The 20,143-nt window shown below is 38.6% G+C and overlaps 1 protein-coding gene across 1 annotated transcript in view; it reads left to right on the plus strand.

Moving 5' to 3' along the window:
* ITGA9 (integrin subunit alpha 9) overlaps positions 1-20,143 on the plus strand; it is a 218,778-nt gene that overhangs the window by 172,639 nt on the left and 25,996 nt on the right. Inside the window, exons 22-25 of the mRNA XM_062567896.1 lie at positions 358-466; positions 3,102-3,209; positions 18,506-18,631; positions 19,156-19,275. Of these exons, the coding sequence (XP_062423880.1) occupies positions 358-466; positions 3,102-3,209; positions 18,506-18,631; positions 19,156-19,275 (463 nt within the window). The remainder of the gene's footprint in view (positions 1-357; positions 467-3,101; positions 3,210-18,505; positions 18,632-19,155; positions 19,276-20,143) is intronic.

The raw sequence follows: 20,143 nt of genomic DNA on the forward strand, positions 1-20,143 counted from the left end.
GCTTCCTCAGATTAATTTAGTAGCACCACAATCTCCTATGTAACACAGGCTACAGGACTTGCAGAAATCACCTGTGGCAGCGGGCTGTGGACAGGAGATTTTGTGATGGGAAAGGAGAAAAAGAGATATGTAATCAAAGAAATCTGCTTCACTAAGAGTATGTTAATCCTGGTCAGTTGAGATGCTGTTTGCGTAAGCTAGTGTTGTTAAGAGGAAATTAAATGACAAATACTGGCTTAAAGTAGAATGGTTTCAGTCCCTGTGGCTGAAAAGCAATAGCTTTGATTCCTTTAGCCACAAATATATTTAGTTTTGATGATAAACACAACTTACTAAGTCAGTATCTTGTCCTTTCAGAGAAGTCTTCCCTACTTCCTTTTTCTACGGTGATTCTGTGGGAGCATCCAACTTTGTTCAGCTGGAAAACCATGAATGTCTTTTCCAGTCTCTCAACTTCACACTGCAGGTAGAGTTGATCCCTTTTTGACTGCTTGACAGTGCTTTCTGATTTTATACTGCTTTTATTTTGAGCGTGAGATGGGCTCTGGTGCATGTTTCCGTGTCACGGTACGCTGTGCGATGCGTGCTTGGTTGGATGCCGTATTTATGGTGTGCAGCGGCGGTTATTTCCTTATCCGAATAAGTTATTACAGGAGTTACAAATAGGGCATCTCAATTTGATAGGAATGAAGCTGCTACCATTTGTTTCCATTTTACTTTTCGTCACATGTGAGGGAAGAGCATGAGTTATCCAAGTTCCACGTCTTGGATGCAGTGCCAGGTTCAAAGGGGACAGGCAGTTTTTCTTCTGTGGCAGCAGCACCAAGCGAAAGGGAAGGCAGGCTTCATCCAGGTAGGTGAGCACATACCTGCCTGAGGGAGTCTGACTTTGCTGTATGGCCCCTCGTATGGAAGTACTGCTAGGGGTCTAGTGCAGGGAAGAGAAAATAATGCTAAACAACAGGTATGAGGAGGGTTCATTAAATGTCTCTTGGTGCTATTCAGGCATTTTCTATAGATTTTGCTTTCCGTGGCAATTAAATGCATTCCTGAGAGCCAAATGTACAGAATACTTATTTTAACAAGCTCTTATGATGGGAGCAGAATGAGCTTGTTTCACAGCCATGACCATACATGTTACAAGCACTGCAAGTCCTTTTCGACCACTAGATGGAACCAGGGAATGATAAATCATGCAGAAGTAGGGGAATCGTTTGTTGCGGAAAATAGCCTTTCCTATTTTTTCCCCTTTCTCTCTCGCAGGCATGAATGCCACTCAGCACATAATGAATAACACATGTCTGCCTCCATGGACAGACTGTGGTCCAGGGCAATTAAGCCCCCACTGTCATGCAGTGCCCTTAGCTATTTACTGAAAAGGAGTGAAAGCAGGATTTCAGGACATTGAACCTTTGTGAAGGAGGCTATTAATTCTTATGATTCTCATTTCATTCTTGAGGGTTTATAGGTCTTACCCCCCCCCCATCACCAGTTATTGGTTAAAAACAGATAAAGACCAGATGTATGGACGGTTTGACTAGATGATTATTTTCAGTAAAGCAAAGTGATAATGGGTAAGGAAGAGAGAATATTTAGGCAGAGCCACCACTCATCCTTCTCCACCCTCCTGACTCTCATGCAAATATTTATAAGTTGTAGTATTAAGAAATTCTTTTTCCATATATAAATAGAAAATTGCACTATAACAAGTCACAGATCTGCTCTCTAGTAAAGTGGTAAACCTCATAATTGTGTGTATCAGAGAGAAAACAGAGGTTCAAATTTGGCAAAGCATAGTTTGTTATCACTGTTTGCATAATTGTTTTTAATGATTTCCCTGCCATTTAATAAACTTCTCTAAATGGAGAAAATAATAGGTTCTTAACCAAAAAAGAGATGATTTACAAAAACACAGAGCTTTATGGAGATCTTTTATATGTGAAAATCTATACCATGTCAAATGTTAAGAGATCCACCTATCAGTTTTGTTCAGAACTAAGATATACAATCAAGATGTCTCTTCTGCAGTAACTCTTCTAAATGATCATGATGAGATAATCTTCTTCTTTTTTAATGTTAACGTGATACATCATGTTTGTATTTCATGCAGCATTTACCATGCTCCATTGTAGTAAGATTTCTCTCCCAGCCTGAAGCCTCAGGGTTTCTGTAAAGATTTGGCATCGTGCACCAGTACTCTTTATCAGTCAGACATTTCAAATTTAAACAGTGTTAGGAGAATGAAAACCTATTGTTTTTGTCTATATATTTGTACTTTATGCGATTGACAATTGGTTGCTACATCTTTAGACGATACAGGATCAGTGCACATAAATATTCTGAAAGGCTTAATATTTTTACTCTATGTGCTTATGTTTGTGTCTTTAGAAATACCTAGGAAATTTATTTTAATTGTGAATATTCTATGGATTTTTTTTAAACAAAATCCCAGAAAATTTGGAGTTTTCACTGGATACTTTTCAGAGGTGGACTGGAAATACTTTGATTTATTGTTGAAAGCTTGTGAGGAGATTGGTAAAAAGCCAATTTTTCCACCTTTATTTATTTTTTTTTATTTAATCGAAAACTCCAAATCTTGAAGTGAAGTTGTTCACATGGATTTCCTGGCAGTTCAGTCCGTAAATGCACAGTCCAATACTCAGAGTCATCATTACCTTGACTTCTGCTAAGAAAAGCACTTGCAGAATGTAATGTTGTGGTTACCAGATGGAAAAGGGGATGTTGATAGAGACCACAATATTTTCTGCGGTCTTCTGGATTGTGTTACTAAAGCACTCAGAGTAGCTTTAGCAATGTGTCTGTACATAGAGTAGAAGTCACATACCATTTATATTGATGACTAGTAATTATCCTGCAAAACAGCTCTCACTTGATACATGAGCTGTGGTTAAAGACCGTCAGATAAGTGAAACCTTTGACTGCATCCTGATACTTGCAAAAGAAGTCTGGAGAGGTTGAAAAACTGGCATGACATACTATTCATTTTTTTTTTGCGAATTTACCTATCCTTCCAGGTCTAGTTCTGCAGTAGCTTCCCGTTTATGAAAAGCATTTATTTATACCTATGTTCACTCTTAAAGGTTTACAATGCAGGACCAAGCGCTCTCCCTGGAGCTTTTCTTGACATTTCATTTCCAAACCGCCTCTCTGCCACTGGAGCTGAAATATTTCACGTTCAACAGATGATGGTGAGTACTTCTCGGTGTGTGCTGAGCTCAAAGAGGCCCTGAGAGATCTCAAAGAATGAATCAAAGAGTATCCAACAGAACTGGATGAATCAAGGGGGTTTTTAGGTAATACACAGTTCTTTGTAGTTGATGTCAGATAAGTAGCTATGTTGAATGGTTTAAGAAGTGCAAGTTAGAGCCCTGCCAGCTGTTAATTAGTGTCCCTTACCTAGGGCCAGCAGCCGGTGTGCATGCCTGGTCTGTCACAACTCGGTGTAAATTTGGGTTAGTCTAATCCTGAAGGAAATGTGGATAATTCTCAGAATCACGCCTTCAAATAGGATTCAGTCTGCCCTGATTAAATAGTGGATGTAGTATCAGCAGAATGTGCTACCAAGCTGACTCATGTTCCCTGTTTTTTCATATCGTCATCTGCAAAAATGCTAGCTAAATCTGAATACAACATCAATGTATATTATTCTGTAATTATAGCCCATATTATAATTTTCTCTTTTTGACTGTTCTTTTAACAAATGTGAATAAACCACATTTTTTCTTTCAACATAACATTTTTCAAAAGACGGTTTTATGTTAACTACAAAGAAACCCAAAATACGTTGTGGTAAAGGAGACACATTCTTAGATTTCATTTCTAATATTTATTTATTCCTTTCAAAGCTTTTATTTAAACACTGAAATTTCATTTATACTGTGGTGGCCAATAGAGGGAAACCTTACTACTGAGGTAAATTTATCCCTGAAATTCAGAGTGCTCTGTTTTGTGTGAGAAGGAACCAACTCCTTCCATCAGCTCAGGAGCTACTTGAGATGAAGTACGATATTTCCTTTGTGGCTACTTTTCTAGCCTTTGGCTGAAAAGTATTACCACTCCCAATATGCAGCTAACTGTATCACTGAATCAATGTAAATACAGATCCTGTAAGACCCTCCTAAGCAGGTATCTGGGATCTGTGCCCTGCCAAGCTGTTGAAAGGTTAAAGAGGTAGCTATATATGACTAACAGGGTGCTGAAGATAGAATTGCCGAGAAATGGATTTGGGATAACCAGCATTGTATGAAGCACCAGCATTACGTGGACTGAGTCAATTCTCCAGCTGGACTGAATTAATTCTCCAGCTTATGTCTTATTTTCCATGGCAATGGAAAATATTTTGTTTAGTCCAGCCTTCTATGAGGCAGATAACCTTCTCTTCTGACATATCTAAGCCCGGGTGTGATGAATTCCTTTCAGGCATTGCTTGTTTCTCTGCATTGACTCTTCCAGAGTTCTTGGCAAAATGTCACGGAAAAGACAACCTGGTTTGCATGCTTAATCAACTGTGATGCTTGCTACCCATGAAGTGTACAAGTGGTAATTTTCAGACACAATTTGTCATCCTTCCACTCCCAAGACCCTGACTTCCACTGCCAAGGATAGGCTGAGTTGTATGGTTTTGAATAGCTGTTAGAAAAACAAAGCAAAAAACTTAAACCTTGGGCTTAGCTTGTAAAAGGGCTGTACGTTTTTCATCGCTGTTACCTCTAGCGGCTTGTCTAAATGAGGTCCAGCCCGGTCCAGCGTGGCTTTGGGCACTATGCTAGAAACACTTGCGGGATCAGGCTCTCTTTTTCCCGAGCGGCTGGTTGTGTTTCCCCCAGCACTACTTGACATCTTCCACTTTGCAGTTTGTAAGAGTTTCACACTCCCGTTGTGAAGCCTATTTGCATTGCAGGCCACGTCTAAAGAGTGGTGGTAGGCAGGCGTGGTGTTACGAGAAACGTCTATGCGATACACTGGTGTCCCCCGGATCGTTTTGACCACTGTTTTGGGGTATAAGGTCAGTAGGATTCTCGTACACGGCTTTCTGAGCACCTCTGACATAGTAATGAATTTGAGCCGAGCAAATCCTCCCTGGGGTAGTGGTTTACAGATAATGAATTGAAACACTTAGAGCTAAGTGATTTGCCTGAGATCACACGGGAAATTTGTGTCAGAGCCAGGCACTGAATCCGCGTCTCCCCAGTCTTAGTATTTTAACAGGAAAAGCATCCTACTCTCTTTCATCTTACCTCTCTCCCACTGAGCTTTTATTGACTGAGGAAGGAACTAAAATCATGGAACTTTTCAAGGAATCTTTTCTTAGACCAAATAGCCTTAAAAAAAAAAAAAAAAAATCCCAGAAGCAGCAGATTGGAATGAACTTTGGAAAATGGGTTAGAACAGCTGTTTTTCAAAAGGGTAAGCATATTCATTAAAGATTTTCAAGCTTTTGCTTATTCTGAACTTCCCAGAGTCTAGACTACAGTACAGAGCAATAGTATCCTTTCAGACAACGCCAAGTTGTCTGTAATTACACCTTTTCCAACCCTTCTAGGTGTCGGTATTGCCAGACATCTCAGAGTAGCTGTCAGAGGATTCGTGGTACAGAGGATTAGGAGTTGACACTTATTTATAACTGATATGACATTTGGGAGTTGAAGCCATCATCCTCTCATATATAAAGCTAAAAATGCTTTTGCTAGTTCTCTGATGTACAATACAGCAGTGACATTTATGAGTGAAAACACAGAAAAAACATAGGAGTATGTGTCTCAAATATACACATAGCACATGAAATTGTGCCAGGAGCTAATTCCTTCATATTGTGTTGACTTTTATAGTCTTTCCTTCAGTCACAAAACATAATAAGAGAGTCACATATGGCCCTCTAGAACTGTCTTGTATCTCTGGGAGGTGTTAATAGGAGTTATTATCTTGCTGCCTTTAGAGGAAATGACAGCTCTCATGCTTCCTCTGTTCCTGTTGCTCTAAGCGTTAAAGCAGAAACTGCTTTAAGATTTTCTTCTAGAGCAATTCAGGTCACAAAGATGTTTTGATGTTTGGAGGTTTGTTTTAGAGATTCTCAGGCCCTCTTTGAAGGGCTTTGGGAGTTTATACAGCATTTCCCTCAACAAATCCCATAATAAATAAAGGAAACAGGTCAACAGTAAAAAGCCAGGAAAAAAAAGGATACTTGAAAGTAAAATTTCTACTAAAGAGGAGGTTTACTTTTTTTTTTTTTTTTTTTTTTTTTTTTTAGTTTTAACAGAAGGAAATGCTAGAAATTTTACAAGTGATTATAACTATGGAATTTCCCTGTTGATGTTGATTTTTACACAGGATATACTCAAAGTCTGCAGTGATAATGACATTTAGAAGCATGAAGTAGAAAAGACAAATTAATACTTGCTTGTATTATGCATTTTTGTATTTGCTTTCCTGTGGAGGCTTCAAGCTAGGTTAAAACATGATTAATGGAATACTTCAGCTTGTGGGTGAAAGTGTTGTGATAGGCAAAGCGTAAGTGAGTACACAAAAAGGCAGAATAACATATGCGATAGGGACAGTGTTAACCGAAATGTAGCTTTCCCACTCTCTAAGCCATTGATTATCTATTCTTCACCAGAGGAATGTACTGCTCATTAAACTTGTGTGTGTTTTGGTTTTCAGCTGAAAGATTGGTAGTTTCCTTTGAGTATCAAACTAATTTGGAGGGCAAGGGAAACATTACTTTGACTTGTCAGCCAAAAAGCTGCTTTCTGAGGCATTCAAAAAGATTTTCGCAATGGGAGTTCGTACCAAATCAACCAGGGTATTTCTGTTTCCTGAAGCTGTTGATAAATTAGCAATGAAGCCTGGATTACTCTGCTGATGGTATTACAGAATTGGATCAGATTGTTCCCTTCATATTTATTTTATTTTCAACAAAGGTAAACACAGTTATGAGGAACAAGAGACTAACAGTTGGAAACCGAGTTTGTCTGTTTGAACTGGAAGCCAAATGTAGTGCAAGCAGATGATCCTCGCTCCAGTCTTGGAGGGGTGATGCTCCACGGGGCTGCCAAACCGTTTAGACCCCAGTCGGACAATTGTCACTAGCATCAAAGCACAACGGTGTTAACCCGGAGCAAGCACTGCGTGTGCTTGTGGGTTTGTGGAAAGAGCTAGCGTCTGTTACAAGTATCCTGCAGGCCAACAAGCATTTATTTTTAAAAGCCTGTTTAGGTGACTCAATACTGAGGCTATGAAAAACTGTACTATTATTGATACTGAGATGGAAATTTTGCTAGGAACCAAAATATATACACTGGAAGACAGTTTCTGCAAAGAATTTGCAGTCTAGAAATGAAGGGGATTTCAGAGGGAGGAGGGAGAAGGAAAGAGTATCTTCAATTTTCTCATGAGAAACTAAGTCAAAGCGTGTAACTTTTGAAGTCTAAGTGTAGGAATTATTGTTGTTGTAATTGCTAGTAATAAAGTACTATTAATTACTATAATGTAATCACTGTAGTAATTGATGGAGAAGGGTTTTAGACTCTTAAGTTAGGACATAAACTTAGAATGTGAGAATAATCTTGAGAGAGAGGAATGAGTTAAACCTAGATTTCATGAATCCCAGTCCCATTAACCTTGAGGCTGCCAGTTCATGCAAGTCCTGTGTTCCTGGTACAGAGTTTCTGTCATGCTATGATTGGAGAGCAAAAAGAAAAATCCTTCTGTTGGAAGGACAGGCACAGAAGTTCTCCAGATCTCATCTTGTGCATGGTGTGGTCATTCTACACCTCTCCTTTTTCTCCCTGGGCAGGTGAGACCTGGAGCACCCCACTATAACAACTGGATATCAGTAAGATTCCAGAAACAATGAAGAGCTGGATTGAAAATAAATTAATGACATGGAGGAATTGAAAAGAATTCCTTTTCCAAGTTGCCTTTGATGTTAATGACTACCTTAGCATGGGACTTTAGAACAGCTTGTCATGTTTAATAAGGAGAAGTGTTGAAATAAACGTTATTTTCTTCCAGTGAATGTTGAAACAGAAAAAGTAAAATGGAGCCAGTCCCAGAGCCTCAAGTCTTTCCTGGCTGATGACAGGTTACATTTTTAAGGCCAGTTTTGTATAGCTCTCATGCATTTTTTTGCATTTTTAAAACCTTAAATTTAATTCTTGCTTATTATCTGTAGGATGCTTACCTTCAGGATAAGAACAAAATACTTTGGCAACCCTTCTGCTGATATTTAAAACCATAAGCAATGGGAGACTGTCAGAGCTCTCAGCTTTACTCCTCTTCAGGTTTGCAGAGGCAAACCTATGTATCATTATCTCCCTGTTGAAAAGCCCTTGTTTGTTGACAGACAGTTTAAAATTGTTTAGTTTGTTTTTTGAAGTTTCAGGTCTTGACTCTGAAAGCATATATACGCAGTCCCAGCATGTGAAGATATAAATATTTGCCGATAGCACTTTATGTAACAAACTGTTGTTCCAGCAGCTGGTTCTACTGCTGCTGATTGCCACCACTGATACAAGGTTTATATAAGTACATTTCAGAATTGCAGCACAGATAATTTTAGCCTTTTGTATTAATCACCCTCCTGTGGTCACTTCATTTCATTAAAGGTTGTACACACACTTGCACACACAGAATTTGGCACTGCATTTAAAGACATAGCTAGATTACTGGAGGAAATTATTCATTCCAGGGAATGTATTGTACTGAAACTTGCTGACCTTCCTGCCTACTTTACTTTAATTTCTTCTTTAAATGACTATTCCAAAACATTTTATGTAGGCTGTTGGAGGTGCTTTTCCTCACCCCTGTCTAGAGCATCTTCAAGATACTGAGTCATCTCGCCTTGCAGGAGAGCTCTGTCACTTGTGGGAGGGACTAGTGGGTCCAGACTGGCTGCAAAGGGAGAAGGGGGCACGTGCCACATGCCAGTCACGGCGTGGGAGCCAGCACTCCAAAGCAGCTCAGAAAGATCTCCCTCTAAGTGCCTTCCTCATGTCAGCACGATAAACTGAAGCTGTTTCCAGTGAAGAGGAACTTAGCTCTGATTTAAGATATTGTTACACAGGAAGGGGTGCCTGGCCATAAAATTAAGTTCTTTCCTGAGTTAGGAACTTAAAATAAATTCAAATTAAAAAAAATAATCTTCATGTTTTGCTTTACTGGAACCATCTGAGTCACTGCACAAAGGCTATGCCTTGGTTAGAGTTCACTGTGTTTACAGTGCTTGAAAATAATCTTTTCATGCATTGATGGATACTGCCTTCAGGAGACAGCAAAGTTACATAAACATAGCAGGAAGTTTTCTGTGATTTCCTACCTTGGATTTTTAAATGAAACCACATTTGAACAAACTTCATGACATTTCGTATTCACTCTGTCCAAATCTTCTTGCAATGAGAGTGCTGCAGGATTAGCATGAGCAGTGAATTTTACAAGGATACAGGATAAAAACAATGTTCATGGAGGTACATTCTAGATTTATGAGGATAAGCCTATCTTTAAAGAAAGACTGGTACTGTAAACGTCAGGGTCATCCGGACAAGGTACAGCAGTGCAGAGGGAGCCATCTGTTGAATCAGAGCATGCAGCACTTAACATGTGACCTGTTCATGATTAACTCCTAAACCAAAGAAATAAGATTTGTCAAATTACTTAGTTGTTGAAATTTTCCAGCCACTACCCCCCCCTCAAAACTCATGACCTGTCAATATGACATAGGAGTCTGATTAATATCTTGAGTCAGCTGAAAGCATTGCTACCTTTTGAACTGCCCATAGTTCCTATTTTCATGACTAAATACATGAATTTCCAGTTTTGAAAAAGATGGCTCATTTGCCTTTTACACTGAGATGAAGAAGAAGCTTTATCAAGTAAATTGGTTATAGATGCGAGCTCTTACTTGATTCATCAAGAAAGCTGGAGTTTGGTAAACAGCACATTAATCAGGAATTTTACTGAAGTATAGAATAAACAGTAGGCCTTTTGAAAGCTTCCCAGCTTCTGAAGGAACTATTGAAGGAGAAAAGGGTGACAGTCAGCCATGTTTTTCTTATTTTATTGTATTATTTAAAGGAGTTTCAGAATTGTATCCTCTCACTATTTTCCCATTGGTGAAACTGTTCCTGCCACAAACTAACGAAGGAGATTTGAAAGAGCTGATTAATTCTTTTAACGTATCTGCCTCCTTTAAATACTGATTCATGAACTAGCCCTTTTCTTCTATAAATACTGTGAAAGATCTGTGATTTAATATAAATTTGGGAAAATAAGGAAAAAATATTTGAAAACAGTGATGCTTGTTTATATAAGCTCTAGCTCCTGTTTGATGGAAAGTGGGTTCACCCCCCTTTTCATGTATCTGAGTTAAAATGAGAGTTATTGAAGGTCTCTCCTAACTTTGGAAGTACATCATTCCAGTATTGTGTGATATAGTGGGAAGTATCAATAAACCATTCTTTCCCAGAGAGTCCTGGCAGAATAAGCGCTCTGGTGATCTCCTGGAAACAAAGAGAGAGTCCTCTGTCTAACTTAAAATACCCCAAGAGGGTGGCTCATTTCCTCTTGAAGTAAGTATCTGCAATAGATCGGCTAAATCATCATTGGGAGATCTCACCTTCTGTCCATTAGCTCTAGAGAGAGTGTGGGGTGACTGCTTTTAGATATCTTTGAGATAGTTTCAAGTATCTAGTTTGGTGAAACAATCTATCCAACTTGTTCAGACCCCATAAAGAATTTATTTTTCTGCACACTTTTCAGAGCTTTTCATCCTCACATTAACGCAGCCCGTGAAGAAACTCCAACCAGTGGGTAAAGGAAAAACATACATTTATTTATACTTTATGCATCATGTAAAAGGCTGTAGAAACGAATGTACTAGACGCATGTACAGCCTTGCTAAAAGAGAGCACCGAACTGCAAGTGATCTCAGAAGCTTTCTAAAAAGAGATGTACCTTAAGATTTATTTAATGCCTCATGTGTTGATTAAGCACTTTGTAGTTCATAGCAAGGAGAAAGAGTGTACACGTCAATGACTCTTGGATTTTAGCTGCTAAGGGCTGATATATTAGGAGCACATAACTGTTAGAGGTAAACTGTCACCTTAGTTGCCGTGTAAGATATTGTTCATTTTTAGGCTTATACCTTCTGTAGACAGTACAGATAAATCATGTGGATGCTGTCGTCTTCTCCCTGTGTTCATGTGACAGGACTGTCTAAGAAAGAAACCACTCTCTTATGAGCCATGAACTTTCAAATCAGAGTATCTTTACTTTTCTTACCTAACTAGACAAATAACACTAGTTCTTGCAAGAACTAGTGTTATTTCTATGAACTGCTGCTCAGTATATGCAAAGTAGTTGCAGAACCAAGTCCTGTAAGGTGACAGTGGATGTTGCAGGATTATGCTGATCTAACCTGATTAACAGGTCGTTTAACTAAACTGTATGGCTAAGGGTACCAAAAATCATCTGAAGGTATTGCAGTGAGGTTAGCAGAGATGTGTGCCCCCAGTGTTCTCCTTCCAGCTGAAGGAGCAGGAACCAGATCTACAGTAGAATACTGCTATCAATTTAATGCTTCAGCAATGCCACTTCAGAGCTTCTCTCTTACATCTCCTGATAGACATGTAACTATACCTGCTGGGTTTGTGGAGTACTCCTTTCCTTACTAACATTGCTGTTTTCTAGTCAAAATCTTTCAAGTGTTGTGTAACATGGGTTAATTTTTAAAGTACTTTTCTGTTGTTTCAGTGGCTCTTAAATTTATTGCCAGAATCAACAAAACTGCTCTGATTCAAACATATTTCATTATCTGTGAATATTAAACATTTTTGGCATATGCACCAAGTACTCATATAACATATTTACATAACTTATTTGTCTACTGTTGAAAGTCTGACCTTGTCTGGAATTTCTTGTCAGTATTATTATTATTATTTTTTAACCTCTATGTGTGTGACATGTTAGCTTAACCATGCCTATCAATTCATCTCTACTGCATTCACCTGCTACAGAGTGAATCAGTTATCATCTTTGAATCAGGTCACATGTATATGTATTTTACCTGATATTAAGGTAATGTGCTACCCTTTGCAACAAGGACAAACGAAAGAGGATGTGTTATTTGTTATCCTGCTTACAATCTTGAACTACTGATTAGGCATGTGTGCATGAACGGAACAGTAAAAGACTAATAAGAAAGAAGAAATGTGTAAAAACTATTTGGCAGCAATTTTGAGATGACTACAGCCAGTCTGTCCTTTGGAGCCAGCATACCCAAGGGCTGATGAGAAAAGCATCCATTTCAGGGTTGAGCAATGTTAACAATTTTGTGAAACAACTGACCTCTGTTCAGACCTTGAGTGTGTTTCCTGTAGCCAAAATTGCTCTTCCAAATAGTTGGTGTTGAATGATGCTTTGCCTGAACTTGCCCCCATACTTTTTCCGTGTTCAAATGTGGGTTTGAGTCTGTCATGCACTCAAGGCTTGACCATGTGTTCACACTTGGTTTGTATTAGTTTACTTCTATTTGCTTCTAGATTCTTTCTAATAACTGATGATGGTTTAATTCAGCAGAGGAATCCAACTCACAAGAAAAACCTGTAATATTTTTATTTTTATTTTTCAAATTTCAATGCTATAATGAATTTCTTTACATTAGTGGATATCTGGAATCCTCTATGAGGAAGAGGCTGGAGATCTGGTTTTGCTTGCCTATTTGCCTTTGTAAAATATAAAACATTAGATACAGGATTAGCGCTCGGCTTCTTAAAATTGTACTTAATGTTTCCCTGGTAGCGAGAGCTACTTTCTTCCCATTTTTCAGGCTCATTCCTCTAAGGGATTCCCATCATATGCAAATACTTAACTTCATGCCAACTGCCAATTTCTACTGCCCTGTGCTTGGCCCCTGGCTGACTTTTCCAGCTTCCTGCTTGGAATTTGCATTTCATTTCCTTCTCCTCAGTTGCCATCCTGTGCAGGATACAGCACTCTGGAAAAATGGAGGGTCTCAACATTGATGTTTAACTGGTTGAGGTAAAGCCTGGAAGGGACCACTGGCTTCCAGCCAGTCCATGAAGTTTATGTTACAAGCATTAGGGCCTGGACCCTTAACATATGTGCTAACATAACTTGACATTTTGTTGAAGGCCACAAAGGGTTGTTAGAAGTTGCCACATACTGAGAGTAGTTCCAGGTAAGCAGAAAGGATGTTACGTGCACTCTGAAGCTTAGGGAAAGAGCTGATGGTAGAAAGGGAATGCGCTGAGGCAGCACGTGTAGTGTATCTTCTAGAAACCCTAAGCCCACGAAACCCAAGGCTGACCTGGGTTAGAAATGTGGGAAGCTTTTCATTAGCAGCTCTGGTTTACCCCCTGCATTCCCAGGCTGACAAAGCCAAGGGGACACCTGGTAATTGTCCCCCTTGCACTCGTACCACGTTGCTTGGTATCACCAAGCCAGTCCCAAGTGTTCTCAGAATTTCCTACAAGTGCAAGGAAAGTTGGAAAGGATGATCTCTGTTTATGTAATAAATCAAACAAGTCATTCCCATCCAGCCCTATTAAATATCTTACAGTTTTAAAATATCTAATATATGTAGAAGGTACCTGCATTTTACATACAACTGTTTCACTCTGAAATGTCTTCCCAATGTTTTTCTTTCTTAAGGATGGTGTAATCTGATATGCCAGAAATCATTCCTACTTTATGGCTTTGCCCCTGCTCCCTAAGACTTTTCAAATGTTCAGAGTCTGTTAAGAAAGTCCTATGGGAATTTAGTGCGTGTTGCAAATATACCATTCTTACAGAATGGTATGTTTTCTCCAGTGGTTACATCTCATCCCCAAGAAGCTTAGTGGTTTATGCTGATGACAAAAAGTTGGCAGAATAACCCACTGTATAAGCTGTCATATTAAAAAGTTGTCTCTCAGCCAGGTTTATGGGATTTTTAATGAAGCAACAATTTATGGTAAATTAACAAAGCCAGAGGCTAACCTGTCTCTGAGCATGGGGCCATTTAGGGATACGATAAGTGGTATAGGGGGTGATCTGCTTTTCTACGTGATGATGGAATAGTATTAGTAATTGGAGAGCTATGGTAACCTTCAGAGGCCCATTATGCAAGGCTCTGTCTACAGTCTGTGTAGTACAAATGCTGATACCTGTATCTCTTCATGTTTGTGCATGTTGCATGTCTATGCACGCATGCTGAATAGGAGAACACACATGTATATGTTCAGGAGTGAATAGTGATTTTCAATCCCTTAGATTTTGGACATCCATTTCTTTCAAAGATGGTGATTTTACAAAAGTGTCACATCCACATTCTGGTATCAGCCCTGATCAAGGTGTCTAGGTCAAGCACCCAAAATAACTCCTCACTCTTGAACATTTAACTGGGTATTCTGGCATCCATTGGTGTTCAAGAATGCAAGTGAGAACTGAATGTAGGCTGTGCTGGCTTTTACCATCCTGATATACTGCTATATTTTCCTTTTCCTTGAGGCTGTATTATGTTTATAAAGGTGTTAAATTATATAGTATTATAAAGGTGCCTTGAACTTCTAATAAAATTAGAAAAAAATAAGGCATATGATGCACTTAGGTGTTTTGCAGCTTATGGCAAGATGTCTCTGGAGGCTGGGAACAGCATTACGCAAGGAGAACCTGGTGAAAAGAATCCATTGTCAGTAAAATCTTGTGTGGAAAAATTTCCAGGAGTTGGAAGGCTAGGAATAATAGTTGGTAATATTTAGTTCTGGATCACAAAGATTGTACACTCTTATACTGAAAAGATTGATCATATATGTGGCAGTGTAGGTTGTATATGACTGTAGTACATAGAAGAGAAGAAAAAACAGAAAGTAACATAAAACCTTTGAAATTATTTCCATGCCATTTGTTCACCACACAAAACTGTTCAATGAAATTTGTTACATCAGATTAAAAAAAAAAAAATCAATTCTAGAAATAGAGGAATTTTAAGAGGTCAAGACTACTTCTAGATCTTTAGTTCCAGAATGATTTGCTTATGTAGAAATATAACCACTCTAACACTAACAAATGTAATGAGTTCTAGGTGTCCTGATTATAGGAGTTAATGTAACATCTACATGATAAGAAAAAAGAGAACTTCTTTGCAAGCGTATATAATGTGTATTTGCTGCACCTTTGGAGTTATTACTCTTTGCAGAAGTTCTACTGAGCTGAAGACCAAAGTGTGCCTGTATTAGCATCTCTCAGTTTAGACCAGGTGTGAGCTTTTAAAGTGAAATTCTTGGCCTTCTCCACTCATGGAGCCATGGCTCGCATAATAGAGCACACAAACTGGATTTCTTTTGGGGTGAAACTAAGCAAAAAGATGCTCTGCAGCAATGCAATTAGTGTGCTGCAGCCATAAATGAATGTTCAGGCCACAGGACTAAACTCAGAGCAAGCTAGAAATGTAAATAATATGGATGTCAGGTGCTGAGAGTGTCATGCAGATTGACTCTTCTGCCCTTCTTTTTGGCCTACACTATGTGCCAACATAGACTTTGTTTAAATATGCCTGGATACAGATTTTAGGTATACTTCCAGTATGGGAAAGTTGACTGTGATTGCTGCTGTGCCAAACTGTATCTCTCTCCGTATCCCCTACACTGCGCTGAAAGCCTCTCACTCCTGTTTCCTTGAAATGTTAGAAGATGCTAGGAGCCAGGTCCTGGGAAGATCCCTTTTGGAGTAGTCCTCCTCTGCTTATAGGTTGTCCTGGCCTACATGGAAATTTCCAGAAAATTCTGGTAAACCATGTCCCTAGAAACATCAAGACTTCATCAAAAGGCCTGGCTACTTACTGCATTTCAAAGACTTGCATGTACTGCCACTTGTAAATGGGTAAGCATTTGCTCTTAAAAGCTCTTAAAAACTTTTCCGGAGATTTTCCAGAGATTTTCTTTTCTGTGTACCATATTCTGAGCAAGTAGAAAAACGGATGCCTGGGTTAATACTATGTTTTGACAAAGAGAGGCTCAAACATGAGACCACATCCTGATTTGTATTTCAGAGATGCGGTTTAGTCTTGGCATAATGCACGCAGAAGCTTTATGTTGAGCTTTTGTTTAAGAGGCTGATTACCCAGAGCTGAATTTTGCATTGAAAACAAAGTTGAATCAAAATTTACTATGCTTAGTGTTGTCCTGCAAAGATCTGGCTGGTTGACTGAGCCTTCCCTTTATGTGTGTAACAAGTAAGAAAAACAAATGTTCTGAAGTATAAGTGACTTGATAGTCAACCTAAGGGAAAAAATCAAACAATTTTGGCCAGCCTTTTGGATGCTTTGCAGTCCTTCATTCTAGCTCATGATCTACTCACAAGCTCAATCTAGCATATGATCTACCTGTTTCAGAGATTCGTGTTACTTTTTTCTTAGCTGTGCAGCTCTGCTGTTTCTGAGAGCATTAAAGTGCTTCTCAGCTGCAGTGCATCCTTTCCTGCCCACTGGTTTTCAACATATGCTAATGGATCACAGATTGCCCATGAGTATGACTTAATTGCTGCTCAGCTGAATTCACCCAAATTCTGCCAGAAAAATAGCAAGTGGCATCTACCTTTGGCTGCTGAAACAGGCTTTTGATGACCTCCTGGTCTCTTCCAGAACAGTGCAGATGACAGGGAGGACTCAGTCCTGCTTTTAACTGCATCATTGCATAGGATTACTGCATAGTTGGTGGAGAGAAAAAGGTATCTCCAAATTCAGACTTAGTCCTCTGGAGGTGTTTGTTCAGCTAAAGTGTTTTAAGAAGGGTGAGATGTATCCAAGCTTCAGTTTTAGAAAAGAAAGTGATTTTGAGAAGAAAGGACCAGATTTATGTTGCTTCATGCCATATAATTCCTTTTGGTCTTCTGAAATATTTCTGCTTTAGTTTGTTTGTGTATTATGTTTGTTTGCACAGGATATAAAGCAGGACAGTCTGGAGAGCATGCCAAAAGTTGGGATAGTGCAAAAGCTCGTACTGTCCTTTTGGTATCTGTTGCATGAATTTAATGACATCTGCCCGAATGTCCGGTAATTCAAGCTTTCATGAAGAAAGAGTAGGTATTGAATAGATCTTGGCTCTTTACTGCTCTTCCTTTAACACAAACCTTCTGGTTGATCTGGATCTAATTCTAACATGAAAGTTCAAAGAAAAGAAATGTCAGTGTGCTCTGTGAATCTCTTGCATACAATAAATCATGCAAACTCATTCTAGGTGATCTGGACAAAAGGAGAACATCATAGTCTTAATTTTCTGTTGATCCCAAGGAAACTGTAAACTGGATAGCTACTTGTATCTGTATTTAATGGGAATGTAAGAACAGATTATGTAAAGGCAGATTATGAGGTACTATGTCAAAGAACAGATTATGAAGTGCTTGTGGACCAGTGATGCAGAAGAGGTATCTTACCAAGAGATGTGGCCATCACTTGTCTGGAAGACAGTATTTAAAGTCTAGATAAACCTTTGTTTTTTTGTTTCTTTTTTTGGCAACACTTCAGCTAACTTTCCTAAAAACTGTTAATAAAGGGTGAACTAAAAATATGCAGCAATTTTGTGCTGTAACAGTTTTTTTTTTTTGCCCTCTTTCAAGGATTTGTGATTTGAATAATACAAGTTTTCTTCCTCAGAATAGAGGACCTGCTTAAGAGCAGATTATATGATAAGAATGTTGGGTGGTAAAGTAGTTTCTGTGAAAAGTTCCTTCCCTCACTCTTACAGCTTTTAAGGATGGGGGCAGAATTTGCTGATATTTTATTGTCTTTGTATTAAATTCTAGTAGATTTTCCTTAGTGAATATTCATAAGCTGAAAAAAAGAAAGAAGAGTTTTTCAGTGCAAGTTTATCTTGATTGAAAACCTGTGCTCATTTTATCAAATCTTGGTAAAATCTCTTCAAGCATTAATTCTTCTGTCCAAGTAAACAACCTAATGTTACAATAAGTTTTCTTCATTTTTGTTATTTGTGACAAAGGTAGGAGAACAAATTTTGTGTCTAAGTTGGTGCATTTCACAAAGGTTTTGTTACTTCATTTGTTCTGACACGAATTGTGAAGCGATCAAGTTGGCCAAATCACCAAATAATACAATTACATTACAAAAAACGGATATGCAGAATAATGCAATGGACTTAGTGTTACATGATATTTTGCATCTTTGGCTGAGATTTTTCTCCTGTGTCTTCAGACATCTAATTCACAGGCATCTACCTCAGAGCTAGATAATATATGTTTATAACCTATCCAGTCAAGAGAAACAAACATTTCTAAATTATGATTTATCTGACTTATTTTAGATGTGTGCCTTAGGATGAATAGACTCCTAAAGTGCTTGTTTCTCTCTGTTGACTCTTAATAGGAGTCCAGACATCCAGCTCAGGAAAAGGTGCTTTATTTGACCAAGTAAATCCCTGCCTCCCTGTTACGCAGTTTTAATTCTGAGTAATAATTGTAATTTTTATTGTGCTTGCAGGTTGGTCAGGACAAAGGAAGCTGTTCGTTTCACAAAAACCCCAGCCCATGCGTCATTCCTCAAGAGAATGAAAATATTTTCCACACGATATTTGCTTTTTTCACAAAATCTGGCAGAAAAGTATTGGTAAGAAAGAGTCCACCTATGACAAACTTAAGGATATGTCGTATCTTACAAAAGATTTTGCATGGATCAGCATGAAGAACGCCTGCAGATAGCTCATTACAGAGTACTGATTTTGTGCAGACTAATATGGATGTCATGGTTGGGGGATAGTTAGTGCTTTCCATTATTGGATTTTTACCTTTTTTTTTTTTTTTTTTTTTTTTTTTTTTTTACCTTTTATTTTTTTTAACCTCTGCCCCCGTATCTATGGTGGGCGTGTGGGGTGGCTGGGCTCACGCTGGGGCTCAGCGCCCAACCAGGCGCAGAGGGCGACCGCATAGCCCAACCCTGCTGTGCTGTCCTCTCTGGCTCCTTGGGATCTAGCTGTCTTCAGAAAGCTGCTGCTATTTCCTGTGCAAGTGGATTTTAGCAGTTTACTGTGCATTTTCTGAGTCAGTTGGAGCATTTACTGTCACAGAGTATTTTCAGCCAGTTATTTCCTCCTTTTCTGACATGCCTAACAGCTTTTTTCCTATTTCCTGTAGGACTGTGAAAGACCAGGCAGGTCGTGCTTGATTATACGCTGCAATTTAAGCTCACTAGCAAAAGCAGAGTCCTGTGATATAAGTATTTACACACTGCTGAATACTGAGATACTGAAGAAGGTAGGTGCTTCCTCAACAGTTTTTCTTTAATACCAATTTATGTATGCCTATTTGCATCAGCGTGCTTGAGACTTGCATTCCTTCCTCTATTTACTAGTGTGTTATAAAAAGTCATGGTGTCAAAGAACATAGATCAATTTATGAACAGTGTATAGGGAGATGTTAATCTTATTTCTTGCCAATTACATTAAGACAGAAATAAATCAAGTGGAGAAATTTGTACATTGAGGAAAAAATGAGGCCCCTCAGTGTATGTATAGTGTTAAGACTAGAGACTGCTAAAAGTTAAGGGAGAAGTAGATTAAGCGCAAATAAACTGTGACCAACTGTCTGTCATTTCCTCTCTGTAAACGGAGATATGGCAGTTTTTGTAATTTTTTTAGTCCAAATGATTAGTATTCAAAGAAGATGCAACACAGCCATAATAACACTGAGCTTGACATTCGTGACAGGAAACAAATGGCTACAGGTTAGTTCTCATCTTTTTCTGAAGCCACTGAATGAAATAAATAGCAAATCTTCTAAATTTCTAGTGATTTACTGCATTTTGCCCTGTTTCCCTGTGCTTAGAAAAATGCTGACTGGGAACTTACGGCAAGATTCTGTAAGATTATAAGCATGTAAGGTAATTAGAGAGAAAGAAGGCTGTTAACATGAGCCTAATAAAATAAACCTGTCTTTGATAGCTGCTAGCTTAAAAACATTGGAGAGAGCCTTTTCTAGAGAGCTGTTGCTAAAGCAATTGGTAGCTTTGAGCCTTTCCAGCTGAAACCAACTATATCTGTTTGATAATAGAGAAAATAGGCCAGGCCAAAAATTTCAAGTATTTGTGTTGTATGCACATAGAAATGCTGAAATATGTGAACAA

Source organism: Rhea pennata, chromosome 2 (assembly GCF_028389875.1).
Source record: "Rhea pennata isolate bPtePen1 chromosome 2, bPtePen1.pri, whole genome shotgun sequence".
NCBI lineage: Eukaryota > Metazoa > Chordata > Aves > Rheiformes > Rheidae > Rhea > Rhea pennata.